The 15,520-nt window shown below is 31.1% G+C and overlaps 2 protein-coding genes across 7 annotated transcripts; one reads left to right on the top strand and one right to left on the bottom strand.

Annotated features, from left to right (window-relative positions):
- Positions 1–566: 566 nt before the first annotated feature.
- LOC108769360 (protein zyg-11 homolog B) lies at positions 567–8,753 on the top strand. 5 transcript variants are annotated; one of them, XM_018520285.1, is made up of 10 exons: positions 567–1,003; positions 1,400–1,630; positions 1,697–1,934; positions 2,003–2,197; positions 2,283–2,680; positions 2,822–2,967; positions 6,157–6,545; positions 7,393–7,762; positions 7,876–8,215; positions 8,462–8,753. In XM_018520285.1, the coding sequence occupies exons 2-10, from the start codon at positions 1,495–1,497 to the stop codon at positions 8,605–8,607; spliced, it is 2,358 nt and encodes a 785-aa protein (XP_018375787.1). In that variant the 5' UTR covers positions 567–1,003; positions 1,400–1,494; the 3' UTR covers positions 8,608–8,753. The 5 variants fall into 5 exon arrangements, with proteins under 5 accessions (XP_018375787.1, XP_018375788.1, XP_018375789.1 ...); XM_018520286.1 differs by having other exon boundaries at positions 567–1,214; positions 1,760–1,934; XM_018520287.1 differs by having other exon boundaries at positions 567–1,214; positions 2,283–2,458.
- A 2,991-nt stretch (positions 8,754–11,744) lies between these two features.
- Positions 11,745–15,301, bottom strand: Pabp2 (poly(A) binding protein nuclear 1). 2 transcript variants are annotated; one of them, XM_018520277.1, is made up of 8 exons: positions 15,103–15,301; positions 14,070–14,206; positions 13,867–13,981; positions 13,668–13,735; positions 13,317–13,558; positions 13,064–13,156; positions 12,855–12,928; positions 11,745–11,765 (listed from the first exon to the last, which is right to left on the bottom strand). In XM_018520277.1, the coding sequence occupies exons 2-7, from the start codon at positions 14,202–14,204 to the stop codon at positions 12,895–12,897; spliced, it is 687 nt and encodes a 228-aa protein (XP_018375779.1). In that variant the 5' UTR covers positions 14,205–14,206; positions 15,103–15,301; the 3' UTR covers positions 11,745–11,765; positions 12,855–12,894. The 2 variants fall into 2 exon arrangements, with proteins under 2 accessions (XP_018375779.1, XP_018375780.1); XM_018520278.1 differs by lacking the exon at positions 15,103–15,301 and adding an exon at positions 15,009–15,071.
- Positions 15,302–15,520: the final 219 nt, after the last annotated feature.

Below are 15,520 nucleotides of genomic sequence, written 5' to 3'. Positions count from 1 at the left end.
GTATATTTTTATTAAACGTATATCTTTACGTCGATTTTTGTATAACGGCGTTGAAGTGCACTGAGTGCGCACTAGTTCTGCCAATGAAACATGCTATTAAACTGCGTGCCGAATTTTGAAAAAACAATTCAGCGCGCAATTTAAATGACTACACATATATGATATATAAATTCACATGGAATCATTTAAACACTAAAAATCCAGCTTCGACCGTTATAAACTTTCTTTCCTATTCGATATTTTATATTTATTATTAAATTTATCTTTACAACATTTATATATGATGGCTTTTATATGCATCAATGCACACTAGTGTATCCCAGTCGAAATCGCTAAAATTTTAACAGTCACGCGAACTTCCATAAGGTCGACTGTTTTTAATAGCACTTTATCGGTGCATCTGTACATATTTATATAAAATTGGAACGTCGCCCGCATGGCCGCGATTAACATGGATAATAAAGCGGCGCTAACGGACGTCATAATTCGGTCACATTTAGATTTCGCCGTTTTTCGCTACCTCTCATTGAGGTACGTAAATATATATTATTAATTGTAACGGGATCGGGGATCAAGAAAGAATCCGGGAAGTCCCGTTCTTACGCGAAAATCGATAGTTAACTCTAATTTCTGACGCAGCGATTGAAATCAGCTGAGTCGTGAAAGACACGCTCACTCCACATTCACGGTGTACCGCGCGGTGACAGTTGGTGACAGCGACAATAATGACGATGATGACGACAACGACGACACGACCGCGCTCTTTTTTTGGTCTGTTTTGACATTTGACGAGTCAAAATGGCGTCTACGTTACAGATGAGAGTCCGCGAGTTCTCGTGGCTGTCCTAGCGAAATCGTTCCGCAAAGTCGTACGCGCGTACATTGCATACCTTCGGAGAATCCGACGTTGAGCTCTTCCTCTACGAACTTTGACGGTCGACGCGATCGTATATTCGTGGCGACACATCGCGCTAATTCCGACCTCGACAAGTAGCGTATTCGGGTAGTGCGCGAGCATTCCTCTGCTTCCGCGTGCAGAATTGTATTATTATTATTATTATATAATCGTTATTCAAAATCCTGTTATCCAAACGTTGCTGGCAAGATTACATTTGCTCACCTCTGTTGGAGGTGACTCTTGTAGAAAAGTGCTTGATCGCGCGAGGAATGCGACCACGATGCCCGTTATACAGTTTACATGACGTTATTTCCATGTACCATGTATGTGTCCCAAAGAGGAAAATTTTTTTTATTATATATTTATAATCATATATTTATAATCATAACGTGATTACGGTACAATCTGGTGTAAGGGTATAATTTGTCTAAAGTATTGGAATATCATAAAGTGTTGTTGTTGAGGGGCTCATGTGGTTTTTCTACTCTTATACATTTCAAGGTGTAAAACTGAATACATGGATCACTGGTGCTCTCTAGGAAGTCGATAGAACAAAAGACTAAAGATTATTGCACGGATGACAGTAGATACATAAGATGTTTGAATCTCCGAGAAGTCTCCAGGAGGTTTGCATTGATTTTATCTGCGGTAACCTTCTTGGCCTGTGCAAGATTCACCTTAGTGATAATACTCAAGTATTATCTAATACTCTGAGTAGTAATTCTGTCTCTGGTAAGTAATGTATAAAGCTAACGTTCGTGCACAGACTTTGCAGAATTAAAGCAGCATAAATTTTAGATCAACAAGATATCTGTACAATAAACAGTAATAGCACAGAAGTTGCTTTTGATACTGCAACAGGTAGAACATCGTCTAACGATGCTTCCTTCAACTCACCAACCCGGCTTACCTTTAGACATCCGGAAGCCTTCTTACCTGCTGAAATATCAGAGCAATTATTATCCAACCTATGTGAAAAGAACACATTGTCTGATTTGACAATTACACTTTTTGATTCAAAAACCACTAGATTAAGGTGATGAGACTTCAGGATGTGTGGAAGAAAGAAAAGTGGGTTTATAGTAACAGTTAATTTTTTTCCAGGCACGTACGGTTGAAAGATGCGTCGACATTATCAGCTAAAGGTTTAAGTGTTCTTAAGCAGCATAAGGTTATAGATTTAATAGTAAATGGTCTGAAAATCACTGTTAATGATTTAATTAGTTGTTTAGGCGATTGGAGTATACAAAATCTTAGGTCGCTAAGTGTAGCTAAAGGAAGTTTTATGGATTTTTCAAGGTTATTATAATTCTTGACACATTGAATTATGAAAGTTCTTTACAATAGTTCATAATTTTATATCTTGATGTGTATTTTGTTATAGACAACGTATGGTAGATATCGCAACATTAAATAAATTAAAGGCACTTCACACCTTGAATGTCTCAGGAACAGAATTTAATAAACATGGCTTGGACATAGTAGTCGAAGATCTTCCCCTTTTAGAAAGCCTAGATATATCTTGTACAAGAGTTGACGATATAACACCATTGAAAAAATGTAAAGATCGTTTAAGGACATTAAATATGTATAATTTAAAGATAAGTGGATGTGGAAATTTAATACCAGTGTTGCTGGAGCTAAACGAATTAAGGCATTTAGATATTTCCGATGAGAAAGATTCGCATGGTTTTGAAGTTTTTGCACCTGCTAAACCAAAAATAACAGATTTTTTAAAAACTTTGAATTGTATGCCTCATTTAACAACTTTAGACTTATCAGGTGAGTGATGGAATATATAATAATAATTGTGTATATATGTACATAGTAATATAATGTCTGATAATGCATGTTGCATTTCATAAAATTATTAGTTAATTATACTAATGTGGTATTTCATTAAGTGTGACATTTATTACATAGGTAAAGATGATATAAATCCAAAAGATTTAAAAAATTTCATTGCATCACATGTACGTTTGAGATTTCTGGGACTAGTACATTCTGATGCTTGTTACGATGAAAGTTTTATAGATTCAACACATAAGGATTATAGATCTGAACTTGTTGTAAGTTGACATAATATTGATATTAATGCTATGCAAGATTATACTGTCTCTATTATTTTAATTTCTGAAAAATTGGAATATTTTTATTACATTGTATTTGTATATTTGTATGGATATGTAGTAGTATTCTTATTCATTATTATTGTTATTAGTTATGCAAAATTTGACATATTTCATCTTTTTTATATTATTTCCTTTGAATTTATAATATTATATCATTACGAGTAAAGTAGTTCTCATTCGGTTTAATATTAATTTATGCATTGTAGACATTTGTTTATACTTCAAATCATGTGCCGACAATCCGCCGTCTCTGTGAAGTTAGCACCTCAACTTTAAAAATCGGAAATTTTAATAACAGTCCTGCTTGCATCACGAATAGTTCTACAGTTCCTGATAGGTTTTATTAATAGTACCGTTGATTTAGGCCAAAAATTTAAAAAAATAAAAACATGCGGTGCTAACTTCGCGTGGCACTGCAAGATTTGTGAAAGTCGATTTTTTTACGGAATCTTACAGTACTCGAAGAGTACTAGAGTTCCTGATAAGTTTTAGTGACACCACCGGCCATTTTAATATCTTAAACAATTTTTGAATACTAGCACTGCACCGCACGTCAAGAGTAAAGTACCTCTAAACAGCCAGTACTGGTCGACTTTACAACTTTATCCGACAGTACTGCGATAGTACCGAAGACTTATGTAGGTTTCGACCCGAGTACTCCTCTTTTAATATGTTTAAACAATTTTTGAATCCTAACACTGCACCGCACGTCAAGAATAAAGTACCTCTAAACAGTCAGTACTGGTCGACTTTTCGGCTTTATCCGACAGTACTGCGATAGTACCGAAGACTTATGTAGATTTCGACCCGAGTACTCCTCGTTTAATATGTTTAAACGATTTTTTAATCCCAGCGCTGCACCACACGTCAAGAGTAAAGTACCTCTAAACAGTCAGTATTGGCCGACTTTTCGGCTTTATCCGACAGTACCGATGACTTATGTAGGTTTCGGGTGGCACCCAGTTGGACACGGCTCAATTGGACACGAGCCACTCACAGCGCTTGAGACTACAAAGCTCCTAAGCACCGGTCGCTGTGATTGGTGGTGTCCAATCGAGCCGTGATCAATCGGGATCACCCCGTAGGTTTCGACCCGAGTATTCCTCGTTTAATGTTTAAACGATTTTTTAATCCCAGCGCTGCACCGCACGTCAAGAGTAAAGTACCTCTAAACAGCCAGTACTGGCCGACTTTTCGACTTTATCCGACAGTACTGCGATAGTACCGAAGACTTATGTAGGTTTCGACCCGAGTACTCCTCCTTTAATAAGTTTAAACGATTTTTAATCGCAGCGCTGCACCGCACGTCAAGAGGGAAGTAGCTCTAAATAGCCGGTACTGGTCGACTTTTCGGCTTTATCCGACAGTACTGCGATAGTATCGAAGACTTACTCGTATGTAGGTTTCGACCCGAGTACTCCTCGTTTAATAAGTTTAAACGATTTTTTAGTCCCAGCGCTGCACCGCACGTCAAGAGTGAAGTACCTCTAAACAGGTACCTCTAAACAGCCAGTACTCGCCGACTTTTCGGCTTTATCCGACAGTACTGCGATAGTACCGAAGACTTATGTAGGTGTCGACCCGAGTACTCCTCTTTTAATATGTTTAAGCAATTTTTGAATCCTAGCACTGCATCGCACGTCAAGAGTAAAGTACCTCTAAACAGCCAGTACTGGCCGACTTTTCGGCTTTATCGGACAGTACTGTGATAGTACCGAAAAGACTTACGTAGGTTTCGACTCGTGTACTCCTCGTTTAATAAGTTTAAACAATTTTTTATTCTGTGTGTGCTGTTATCGCATCACAAGAACAAAGTATCTCATATATCAGGTTTTGTTTGTGACGCCGACATTTGCATAACCCGAGGTATACCGCGAGGAGGTTGCACGGTCGGACTTGTACCCCATGTGTGTACGTGTGCGTGTACGTGTTCGTGTGTGTTGCGTGCGCGCGCTCCTGGCGTGTACGTGTGCGTGCCTGTGTGCGCGCGCGCGTGCGCGTGTGTGATGGGTTTGTGGTGGGTGTGTGTACGTGTTCGTGCTTGTGTGTAGTGTATGGAATTTATGCAGGACTTCTATTTGAATTAGTATATATTTCTTAACACAATATACGTATATGTTATAAATTATATACACGGGTATTGGATGTTAAAATAAAGCAGCGCTGGGATTAAAAAATCGTTTAAACATATTAAAATGGCCGGTGATGTCACTAAAACTTATCAGGAACTATAGAACTCTTCGAGTACTAAAAAACGGCGCAAAAAAAATTAATTTTTTGAAACTTGAGTTGCTAGCTCTTTTTTTTTAATTTATTTAAAAATATTTACTTCACCGGAACTCTTGTTTTAATCTCTATCAGAAACTCTAGTACTCTCTCTTCGAGTACTGTAAGATTCCGTAAAAAAAATAGACTTTCACGAATCTTGCGGTGCCATGCGAAGTTATCACCGCATGTTTTTATTTTTTTAAATTTTTGGCCTAAATCAACTATTAATAAAACATATCAGGAACTGTAGAACTATTCAGGGTGTAAGCAGTACTGTTATTAAAATTTCCGATTTTTGAAGTTGAGGTGCTAACTTCACAGAGACCAATCCGCCTGATTGTCGAAAATGTTAAATTTGTTCCACGTTGTACATTCATCAGCTAAAAAGTTGCAACACGAAGGCTATATTCTGAAACCTATCGAAAAAGTGTTATAATTTTTTAGCTGATGAGTGTACACACGTATTGGTCATTTATTTCTTAAAACATGTTAAATTTTAAAGATAAATATTCTCTTGTATACTATACATGTCTGTATGTGTTATAGAAAAATTATTACAATATATTGGTGTTTGATATTAATTGTTCGTACATCTATTCTATGAAATATGTATTCCATAACAAATCAATTTCCATTTGCAAATATAAAAAAAATTGCTAATTGTAAAATTAATTTTCTATTTTTTTGTTAGAAATTTCGTTATTTATATCTTATACAGATAAAAAATAAAAGTATAAATATGCGAACTAAATAGCATAATAATCATCAACAATTAATTGATAAGGAAAAGGAAAAAAAACTTTTGATAGATGCAATTCATATGAAATAATACATATTTTATCTCGTCTTTTGCTTCAGATCAGTGGTACAGCAACAGAATCTCAAATTTTGGAAGCTCTTAGGAGGTATACATACAGACCAATATATCTTCAAAAATGTCTATTTAACTTATTCCGTTTGACACCAAATTTTCTTGAACCACGAGTTGATGTGATAAAATTAGTGTTACCTGGAATGAGAGAACATCCACAGGAGTTTCGTGTACAAATGGCAGCTACTGCGTGTATCTATAATCTTACAAAGGGTGAATTAGCTCTCATGATTCATCCATCAATACTTAAACAAATAGTTGAATTGACATTATTAGCAATGGAATCATATCCAACTAATCATCAACTTCAAAAGAATACGTTATTGACCCTGTGTAGCGATAGAATCCTGCAGGATGTTGCATTTGATAAATATAGGTATTTACATAAATTTATATATACAGGGTAATCCATTTTAATCAATCCAGTCAATTTTCTTCGAAATTTTTTCGTGTCAATAATTTCGGAGAAAATTGACTGGATTGATCAAAATGGATCACTCTGTACATGAATCTATAATTTCGAAATTAAGTATTCTGAGATTTCAATATCTTTAGTTTTAAACTGTTTATCAATATTTTACGTATTATTTGCTGTAATATGCAAATTTTTAATAACAATATTACGTTAAATAAACAATAAAAATAGATGCTATCTTTTGTAAATGGAAGTTGATAAAAGAGAATGTGCACATATACACTTGAATAGTCTTGGATTTAGCGATATGATGTATTGATGTCTTCACTTATTTATTATACATATATCAAAGGTTATCGATTATTTTTTATTCAATCTTTCTATCTTGTGTATTAAAACTTGAATATTTACGCATAGCGTAAAGAGATACTTTATTCTATTATAAAACTTGCTTTCCTTTGATTCATCATATTTTGATAAAATACTCTTAAAAATCTTATTTAAACTCATAATTATTCACAAAATTGTTCCTACATCTTCATTCATTTTCATGTTACAAACACCAAAATTAAAAGAGTAGCTTATTCCAAATCACAATAAATTTATATACTAGCATAAATGAATAAAAAGTATTTCTTTATATGGGTTTAATTTTTCTTATGCATATTAAATGAATGAAACGTAAGTTAATATTACTATTTATATATATGAATATTGAAATTTCAGTATATGGATATATCTCTTTCTCTCTTCGTAACATTCAAATAAATAAAAAAAGATTTTAATTTACAAGTTTTTAATTTAACAGATGTGCGAGATTAGTTATGAATTGCTTGTCAACATTTGATGATGCATCCATGAATCGTATGTCTGTGGCTATTTGCTCAATATTAGCAGCAAAGATATCGACATTGGAAACGTCTATGCTTGGTGCACAGCCGCAATATATGTTGAAATTGCTTGCAATGGTTAGATCTAAGGTTGAATCCAAATTAGTAGATATTACAATGAAATTTACATTAAGCGCTCTTTGGAATTTAACGGATGAGAGTGCTGCTACATGCAAGGTTTTTCTTGATGAAGGTGGAATGGAGTTATTTCTTGAAGTGTTGGATAGCTTCCAAGGAGAATCTAGTGTGGAAACTAAAGTTCTTGGTTTGTTAAACAACATAGCAGAGGTTTGTATCAATCTTCAATATGAATGTATAATCCTGTAATATAAAAATATGTATATTGTATGTTTAGTGAAACATTGTGTCAACATGTAATGTTTTTATTTTTTGTATTTTAGGTTGATCATTTAAGACCACGACTTATGCAACCTCGGTTTATAAAAATGCTTTCTATGCTGCTTGATTCCGAGCACATTGATGTATCTTATTTCGCAGCTGGTATCGCTGCACATTTACTTAGTGATGGTCCTCGATCTTGGTGTAGTATGCCATCACAACCGAGCAGGGAACAATTATTGGATCAACTGGTTCATGCTGTAACTCATTGGCAAACACCACAAGGAGAAATGGTTGCTTACCGCAGCTTCCAACCATTTTTCCCATTGTTACGTTGTACAGATGCATATCCTGTTCAACTCTGGGCAGTATGGGCAATTCATCACGTGTGCACAAAAAACCGTAAGCTTAAAAATAATGTTTTATATAATAATGTTAAAAATAATGTTTTGTATAATATACATTTTAAGAATTAATTTATTTTATATAAGAATGTAATTAGATATACATATATTAACTATACAAAATTGTAACATTTTTTTAAATTCTGAAATTAAGACTTTTGAGAAAATTATTGAAATAAATAAGTTATACATAATAATCCATAATTATCATGTCGTAATAATCATTTGTAATATTTATTTTCAGCAAAACGTTATTGTGTGATGTTGATCAGAGAAGGAGGAGTAGAAACTTTAAAACAATTGGAAAAAACACATACAGAATATACAACACAACCGAATTTGCAAAGTTTATGTCAATCAATTTTGGAAACGCTTGAATTAAACTCTTAACGATAGCTGTTGCTTTCCAATTTGAAAATTAAATACCACATGGTATACTAGTCAATGTTTATCTTAGTGAAATCCTATATCTTGTTCTTTAGACCAAATGAATATAAAAATTATATGGTCATGAATATAATTACACAGTAAAAACAGACTACAATCAACAAAATACATAACATAAAAACCATAAATCCAAAATTTTAATTACAATTGAGTTGATATTGTGGTTGAATTGAAGATCTGAATTGAGAAATAGACATTTTCTGTATCATACAGCATTATATGTATAACTTCGAAAATTATCAAAATTATTTAGTAATAGTTGTATGAGATAAACTAATAAAACTAAAGCAAGTTTATTATTTTAGAAAAATAAATTATATAGCTTGTAATAGTAATATTTAGATATAATTTTTTAGAAAAAATTAATTGTTTTATTTGAAAAAGAGGAAAAGAAAACTATTCTTTTGAATAATTCATCTAATTACATACAGGGTATCCCGAATTTAAATGACTAAATTTCGGGAGTGTGTAAGGGATCAATAAACTAAGAAAAATTAAGTTATTTGTAAATTTTTATTTTAAGCGGTAATTATTTAGATTACTTTAGGTAATAAGAGTTTATATAAATATGGTTAATTACAGATTACATTTAGATGATTACCTGTCCAAGAATCGCGTGTGTGGTGGTATTAGTGAGTGCACTTCAACACGGTCATTAATACTCACAGACCATTCAAACAAACGTATAATTTATAATTAGTCATATTTAAACTCTTATATCCCAAGAAACTATTGCTTAAAATAAAAATTTATATAACTTTTTTATTTAATTTGTCCAAAACTTTCTTGCTGTAATATTCTGATTCACACATTTTAGAACATCCTGTATATAATTATGTATAATATTGATATTTTAAAGTGTTATTTACGACTTCAGAATTACATTAAAATTATTGTAGAATTTTTGTACTTTCCAGAAAATTAGGCTAACCCGTTAACCTTCATTTTGCTATAGGTATAGTTCAATGAAGGGACATGTATATGAGATAAGGTGGTAAAATAATTATTTTGTCATACTGTGGCTGCGTTCGGAAACATCGTTCGGATGCCTTCAATGCCTTGGATTATGTTGAACAAGGACAAGATAATAAATCCAAGGCATCGGAGGCATCCGAGCGACGTTTCCGAACGCAGCCTATAATGTTTCAAATTCAGATCTTCAATATATTTTGTTAATAAATATCCTTTATAGAATTTTCATTATTAAATATTAATAAAAACATTTTGAAAATTGATCATGTGTATTATATGCCTTCAAAGATTATACAAAAATCAGAGTTTGTAATAAAAGAGAAATACATATTAATATTAGATTATATCTGTTATTAAAATATTACGAATTTATATAAACGAAATTTATTCTTCTGATAACATTACATGTTGACACTTAAAATGTAAGAAATATCAATTTGAATGGTACTGAATGTTAATAAACTGCTATGCCAGCCTTTATATATGCTTTTTCTTTGATGGATTAGTAATTGCATTATTACACATCAACTCTATAGTATTGATTTTATAAAATTTAAATAAATAGATGTGTAAAAATGTATCCTTTTCTTTCTCTTTTCATTAAAATATCTAAAATTCTATATTAGCCAAGAAATTCTTTATTTACCACTCATTAATTTTACATTTTATGTTACACATATTTTAAGAATTCTTTTTTTTTCCTTAATGAAACGTAAAAATTGTTCATGAAATTTGTATCAATTATCACTCAATTGATGCTGATGCTGCGCTGCACCTGCAAAATACTTAGCGACATGGAAGTAACATTACGAAATGTGTCTCATAAATATGTTGAAAGTCGGCACTCCTCCTAACACCTTAGCACACAATGGATCAATATTGCAGGAACATATTTTACACGCATCTTACAAATTAGTAGCAATATGTTTAAGATAGAACTGAAGATGTATAGTTAGTACTGAGTAAATGAAAGTTGCACATGACAAAAAATCTACAATGTGCAATTGAAACACCTCATACAATGCAATTATGACAATTCGTAATTTCTTGGCGCAACTTTCAGTTATCATGCATACAAAATTTACTACAAATTATAGTTATGTGATATTATTCTAGACATTCACTTTGTAGTTCAATTTTTTAATAGTTTCATAACATTTTTATGGACAGGATTTTTTATCAAGTAGATAATATATATCAGTTTATATATGTAGTTAATTAAATAATAATCTATTCAGATGTCATTATATTAATATTCAGATATCAATATTTAATAGTTCAATTTTACATTTTATAATATTCTGTTCTATTAATATTTTGTTGTATCAGCCTTAACACACAACACATACATTCTTATATATAATTATCCTTATAATTATGTCTATCACATTATGTAAAAACAAGATCACACTAAAATACAAATATGCTTTCATATGCTATTCTTTTATATGAAAATCAATAGAGTGCTTTTCAGTTTCTGTTTTTAAGTGTACACAAAAATTTTCAAGTATATATTTTTAAATAATATTGTATTATTTGTAGGAGCTACTTACTAAGAATATAATTGTTTTTAATAAACACACATGTAATATATTTATGCAAACTTAATGATGTAGTATTAACTTTATTGAAGTTTAGATATCTTGCATATATGTATATATAAGTACGTTAGACTGTTAGTAATTAATACTTCATAAATTTGCAAAAACTGAATTGAAATTTAAATTCAAACATTTCAATACTTAATTATATAACGTCTGTAATTATAATATATATTATAATGTTATTTATAATAATAATGTAATTATATTTAAATATAAGACTTAAAATTTATTCATATCAAATAGTTTTATTAAATGTATTTTGAAATATATATGAATATGTAAAACAAAATATTTTGGAAAAGTTTTAAGGCGGATACAAAATTCAATTTAATAAAATTTAATAATATCAAACTCTTTAACAAAAATTTATTGAACTACAATAGTGAATGATCGCTGTTCTACATTTGTAGCTTTATGTGATAATTATTAAATCAAATATAATTAATTGTGCCCATCTGTCCAATCTTTTTTTCTTTTGACATGATGTTTTTCTCTTTTTTTTTCCCTTCGTATCAGTTTTTTTTTCTGTGGACATATCATAAGAATTTACTTAAATATCTTAACCGCTTCTTTTTTAATACAATGCATGATGACATACATGTTTGTAAGTTTCTTGTGTGAATTGTTAATCAATTTTTCACAAAAACTTACAATTTGCAATTATATCTCACAAGGCCATATTCTATACTTTCGATTTATGAGATAGCAAATATGTGCATATTTAATTGGAATTAAAGTTTCTTTAATCGAGCTAGACTAAAAATGCCATATGTAGAAACGAAATAAGATGTTATTTTGTAACTTCATATATATATATATGTATATGTATATATTTTTTATTATTTTTTTCAGTATAGATATTTATTATGGCCAAGTGTCAGTACTAATGTATCTAGATATCATATTTCATTACATCCAATGAATAAAGAGAATATACTGTTAATTTCTTCATAATTTTAATTTTGTTACATTACTAAGTTCGATCATATAGATACATCAGATTATATTAAAAGTTAAGTTTACTAGAAGTTAAAGAATAATTACTATTAAATCATAATTTTGTAATCTAAGTCATGTGGAGGAATGACCAGTAAATTATATTCTTCAATATTACTTTTTTTATTCGTTTATAAAAAATGTTATTTAAAAGAATATTTGATTATTTGAATAGTCCTAATAGATATAAGGCTGTATCTATCTTGATATTTAAATACATTTATTTTGATATTTAACATGATTAAATAAGAGATTGAACAAAAGAGAAATATAAGTAAAAATCACTCAAAAACGTCTAATTAAACAACTTTGATTTAATACAATATATATGTATATAAACATTTGTATTAATTTATTTTGATTCAAATTATATTACTATAATTCATCAAAATTCAAACATTTCTGGCCTTTCCTTGAGTTATATTAATGCATGAAATTCAAAAACTTCCAGGAAATTTAAAAACGTTCAAAGAAATGTTCTTTTGCAAATTTCTTAAGAAACTATAAAACTGTTAATTACAATTGAATGAAAAACTAAATTACCCCTTTTATACTGTGAACTTTTCTTTGAGCGATAAATAAGAATTGTCATATACGTTACTTAAAATAAAAACTTACCTTGACACTTGTAAAATAATGTTGCCATACTTTAAAATGGTCAATATGGCATGTAGTAACCACGTCTGTAACTCCTACAGGAAAAAAATGAAGTAATAGAACTTATAGAAGACAAAGCAAATTCTTTTTTTTTTTTAAAGAACAAAGATATAAAAATTGCTAATGTATTCATTAGAAGATAACAAAATCAAATAGAAATTAATTATTACCTAGGACGCCTTGTAGGCCTGTATCCAAAGTATGCACTGCCGCGAATAATTCCTCTAGCCATACCTCGATAGCCTCTTGCACCTCTGGGACCCCTACAAATATAAGCAATGAAATACAAGTGTCGAGGGGTTGTAAGATTCAAATAAAGAAATTTGAGTTACATATACATAATATCAACTAATAATTATTTATAAGTTTATACCATTTCATAAATTATAATTAGAACTTGTTATTTATAAAACAAAGAATTACCTATTTGTCATAGAGAAACCAGGTTTATTTGTTCTTTTAGGCATTACTTTAATTTGACGTCCTCTGAACATAGACTCATCCATGGCCATTGCGGTTTGTACAGAATCACGTTCGGCAAATTCAATATAAGCAAATCCTTTGGGGTGACCATCAAACTTATTACACAAGATTGTAACTCTGTTGACACTTCCACAGCCATGAAAATGTTGCTCCAATTCTTCTGCTGTAGCACCATAATCAACCTACAAAAGAAATCAAGTTTTTTGCAACATTATCATATACTACAAAATGCATTTTATAAGGATTATGCTATAAATTTCAATAATCATGAATGCATTATAGTAAACTTACATTGCCGACATAAATGGACCGATTGTCAACTTCCATTTTATCTTCTAATGACATATTTAATGGACTTGCTGAAATGAGATATGTAATAAGAATATTATGTTCTTATGTGTGTATACGTGTGTTAATTGTTGTTATAATCGTTATTAGACACTCTGTACATATAATTTTTAACAGAGAAAACACAAACTTAGAAACTTACTAATACCAGGTGGACTACCCATGTTCATCTGCTTATCTACTTCAGATTGGAGTTGCTTTAATTTTTCAGCTTCCTCTTCCATTTCTCTCACTCGTGCTTTAATCGCCTCTAATTCCTGAGTTATGAACAATATTTTATAAGTTAAGTATTACTATATAAAAGGAATTTTATGACTATATATTGTGAAAAATAATAATAGTTACAGGATCGTCAACATTTGCTTCGCCTAAATCACGTTTCACGCCGTCACACTGCATAATAGTATCTCCATCTTGGCCATTTTCAAGACCATCTAGACCATCAATGTGGTCACCAGCTAACAGATCAGATTCAGACATTTCTGAAATATAGAGGTATATGGAAGTTATAAGAAAAAGAATTATATTGAAATTAGTACTTTTAGATGTATAAGCAAGAAATCACTACTATGGAGTTGTATATTTCTACATTGAAAGAATTGTTATAAAAATAAATTCCTGTTGTAATTTATATACATATCATGTTATAACTATATTTTGTTTGCTGTAAAGAGTGTAAAATAAAACAAGAACAAATAATAAATATGTAAAATATGTTATGTATTAATTAATATAGTTCAAGAAATGTATAGTAAAATTTCTACGTATACTGTTCATTTTCTCTATTATATAGTCAGCACATACTAATTAAATATCAGAATTATAAGTTCATGGCCTAAGCCTAATGATCAACTAAAGGTGTGTTTTTTAAATTTATAAATAATATAGATATAACATATACATATATATATATACATGAACGTATATGTATATACATAACAGAATGCAACCTAATTCGCACATAATTTACGAGAGTACATTAACATACAAGTAGATAAAGCAGAAAATAGAAACAAAAAAATATATATATACATATATATGTGTGTATGTGTATATATATAAAATTTAATTCTTTTCTTCAAGATATGGCAACGAGAGAATCATATTCTCGAAAATCAAACAAAAACTATAAATGTTCTGTCCAAGACAAACGCGATCAGTGTGAAAACCAGTAAAATAGACCGGAAAGTAATTTAATTAGTAACTTCAACAACGACGTATGCACTGAAACAACCTATTTATTCTATTCTCGAGAGACAATCAATTGAGATAATAGTCTCTTACGTTACTCGTTACACATAAAGAGTCGATACACACAAATGTCGATAGACACGCATCATTAAGGTATTCATAGAGAATAGGATGAAGGGAAACGTACAGATATATAAGTAGCGAGCGTTCAAAATATCCACGTAATTATATCGGAGCGATTCACTTGAATCGCTTTACACCGTTTGCCGATTCGCTCTCGCCAGCACTGACAAAAATCAGTAAATGAGAGAATGACGCGAATACACGACCACCATCACCACCATGCGATTGCGAAGAGGCAATTCAAAGATTCGACCTAAGCTCGATTTCGATTAGCGCGATCGTCGCTGTTTCGGAGTTTACGATTTCGTCGTATCCACTTGGTCGAATATGCGGCGTACTCACATGAGAGCGGCTCCAAAATGAGGTGTGTTTCTTACTACTGCACTCTCTGAACTGCTCTAAATTGATGGGGTGGCACCCAGTTGGACACGGCTCAATTGGACACGAGCCACTCACAGCGCTTGAGACTACAAAGCTCCTAA

This window comes from Trachymyrmex cornetzi, unplaced genomic scaffold (assembly GCF_001594075.2).
Source record: "Trachymyrmex cornetzi isolate Tcor2-1 unplaced genomic scaffold, Tcor1.1 scaffold9, whole genome shotgun sequence".
Taxonomy (NCBI): domain Eukaryota; kingdom Metazoa; phylum Arthropoda; class Insecta; order Hymenoptera; family Formicidae; genus Trachymyrmex; species Trachymyrmex cornetzi.
Note: the sequence above shows the minus strand (reverse complement) of the source record. Positions and strands in the feature narration are given on the sequence as shown.

Excerpts from the sequence above, each read along its gene's own strand:
- LOC108769360 (XM_018520285.1), top strand. The coding sequence starts at position 1,495 with ATGTTTGAATCTCCGAGAAGTCTCCAGGAGGTTTGCATTGATTTTATC. Across the intron at positions 2,198-2,282 it reads AGTTTTATGGATTTTTCAAG|ACAACGTATGGTAGATATCG; the intron begins GTTATTATAATT and ends ATTTTGTTATAG. Across the intron at positions 6,546-7,392 it reads GTTGCATTTGATAAATATAG|ATGTGCGAGATTAGTTATGA; the intron begins GTATTTACATAA and ends TTAATTTAACAG.
- Pabp2 (XM_018520277.1), bottom strand. The coding sequence starts at position 14,204 with ATGTCTGAATCTGATCTGTTAGCTGGTGACCACATTGATGGTCTAGAT. Across the intron at positions 13,559-13,667 it reads GGTCCATTTATGTCGGCAAT|GTTGATTATGGTGCTACAGC; the intron begins GTAAGTTTACTA and ends TTTCTTTTGTAG. Across the intron at positions 12,929-13,063 it reads AGGCCTACAAGGCGTCCTAG|GAGTTACAGACGTGGTTACT; the intron begins GTAATAATTAAT and ends TTTTTCCTGTAG.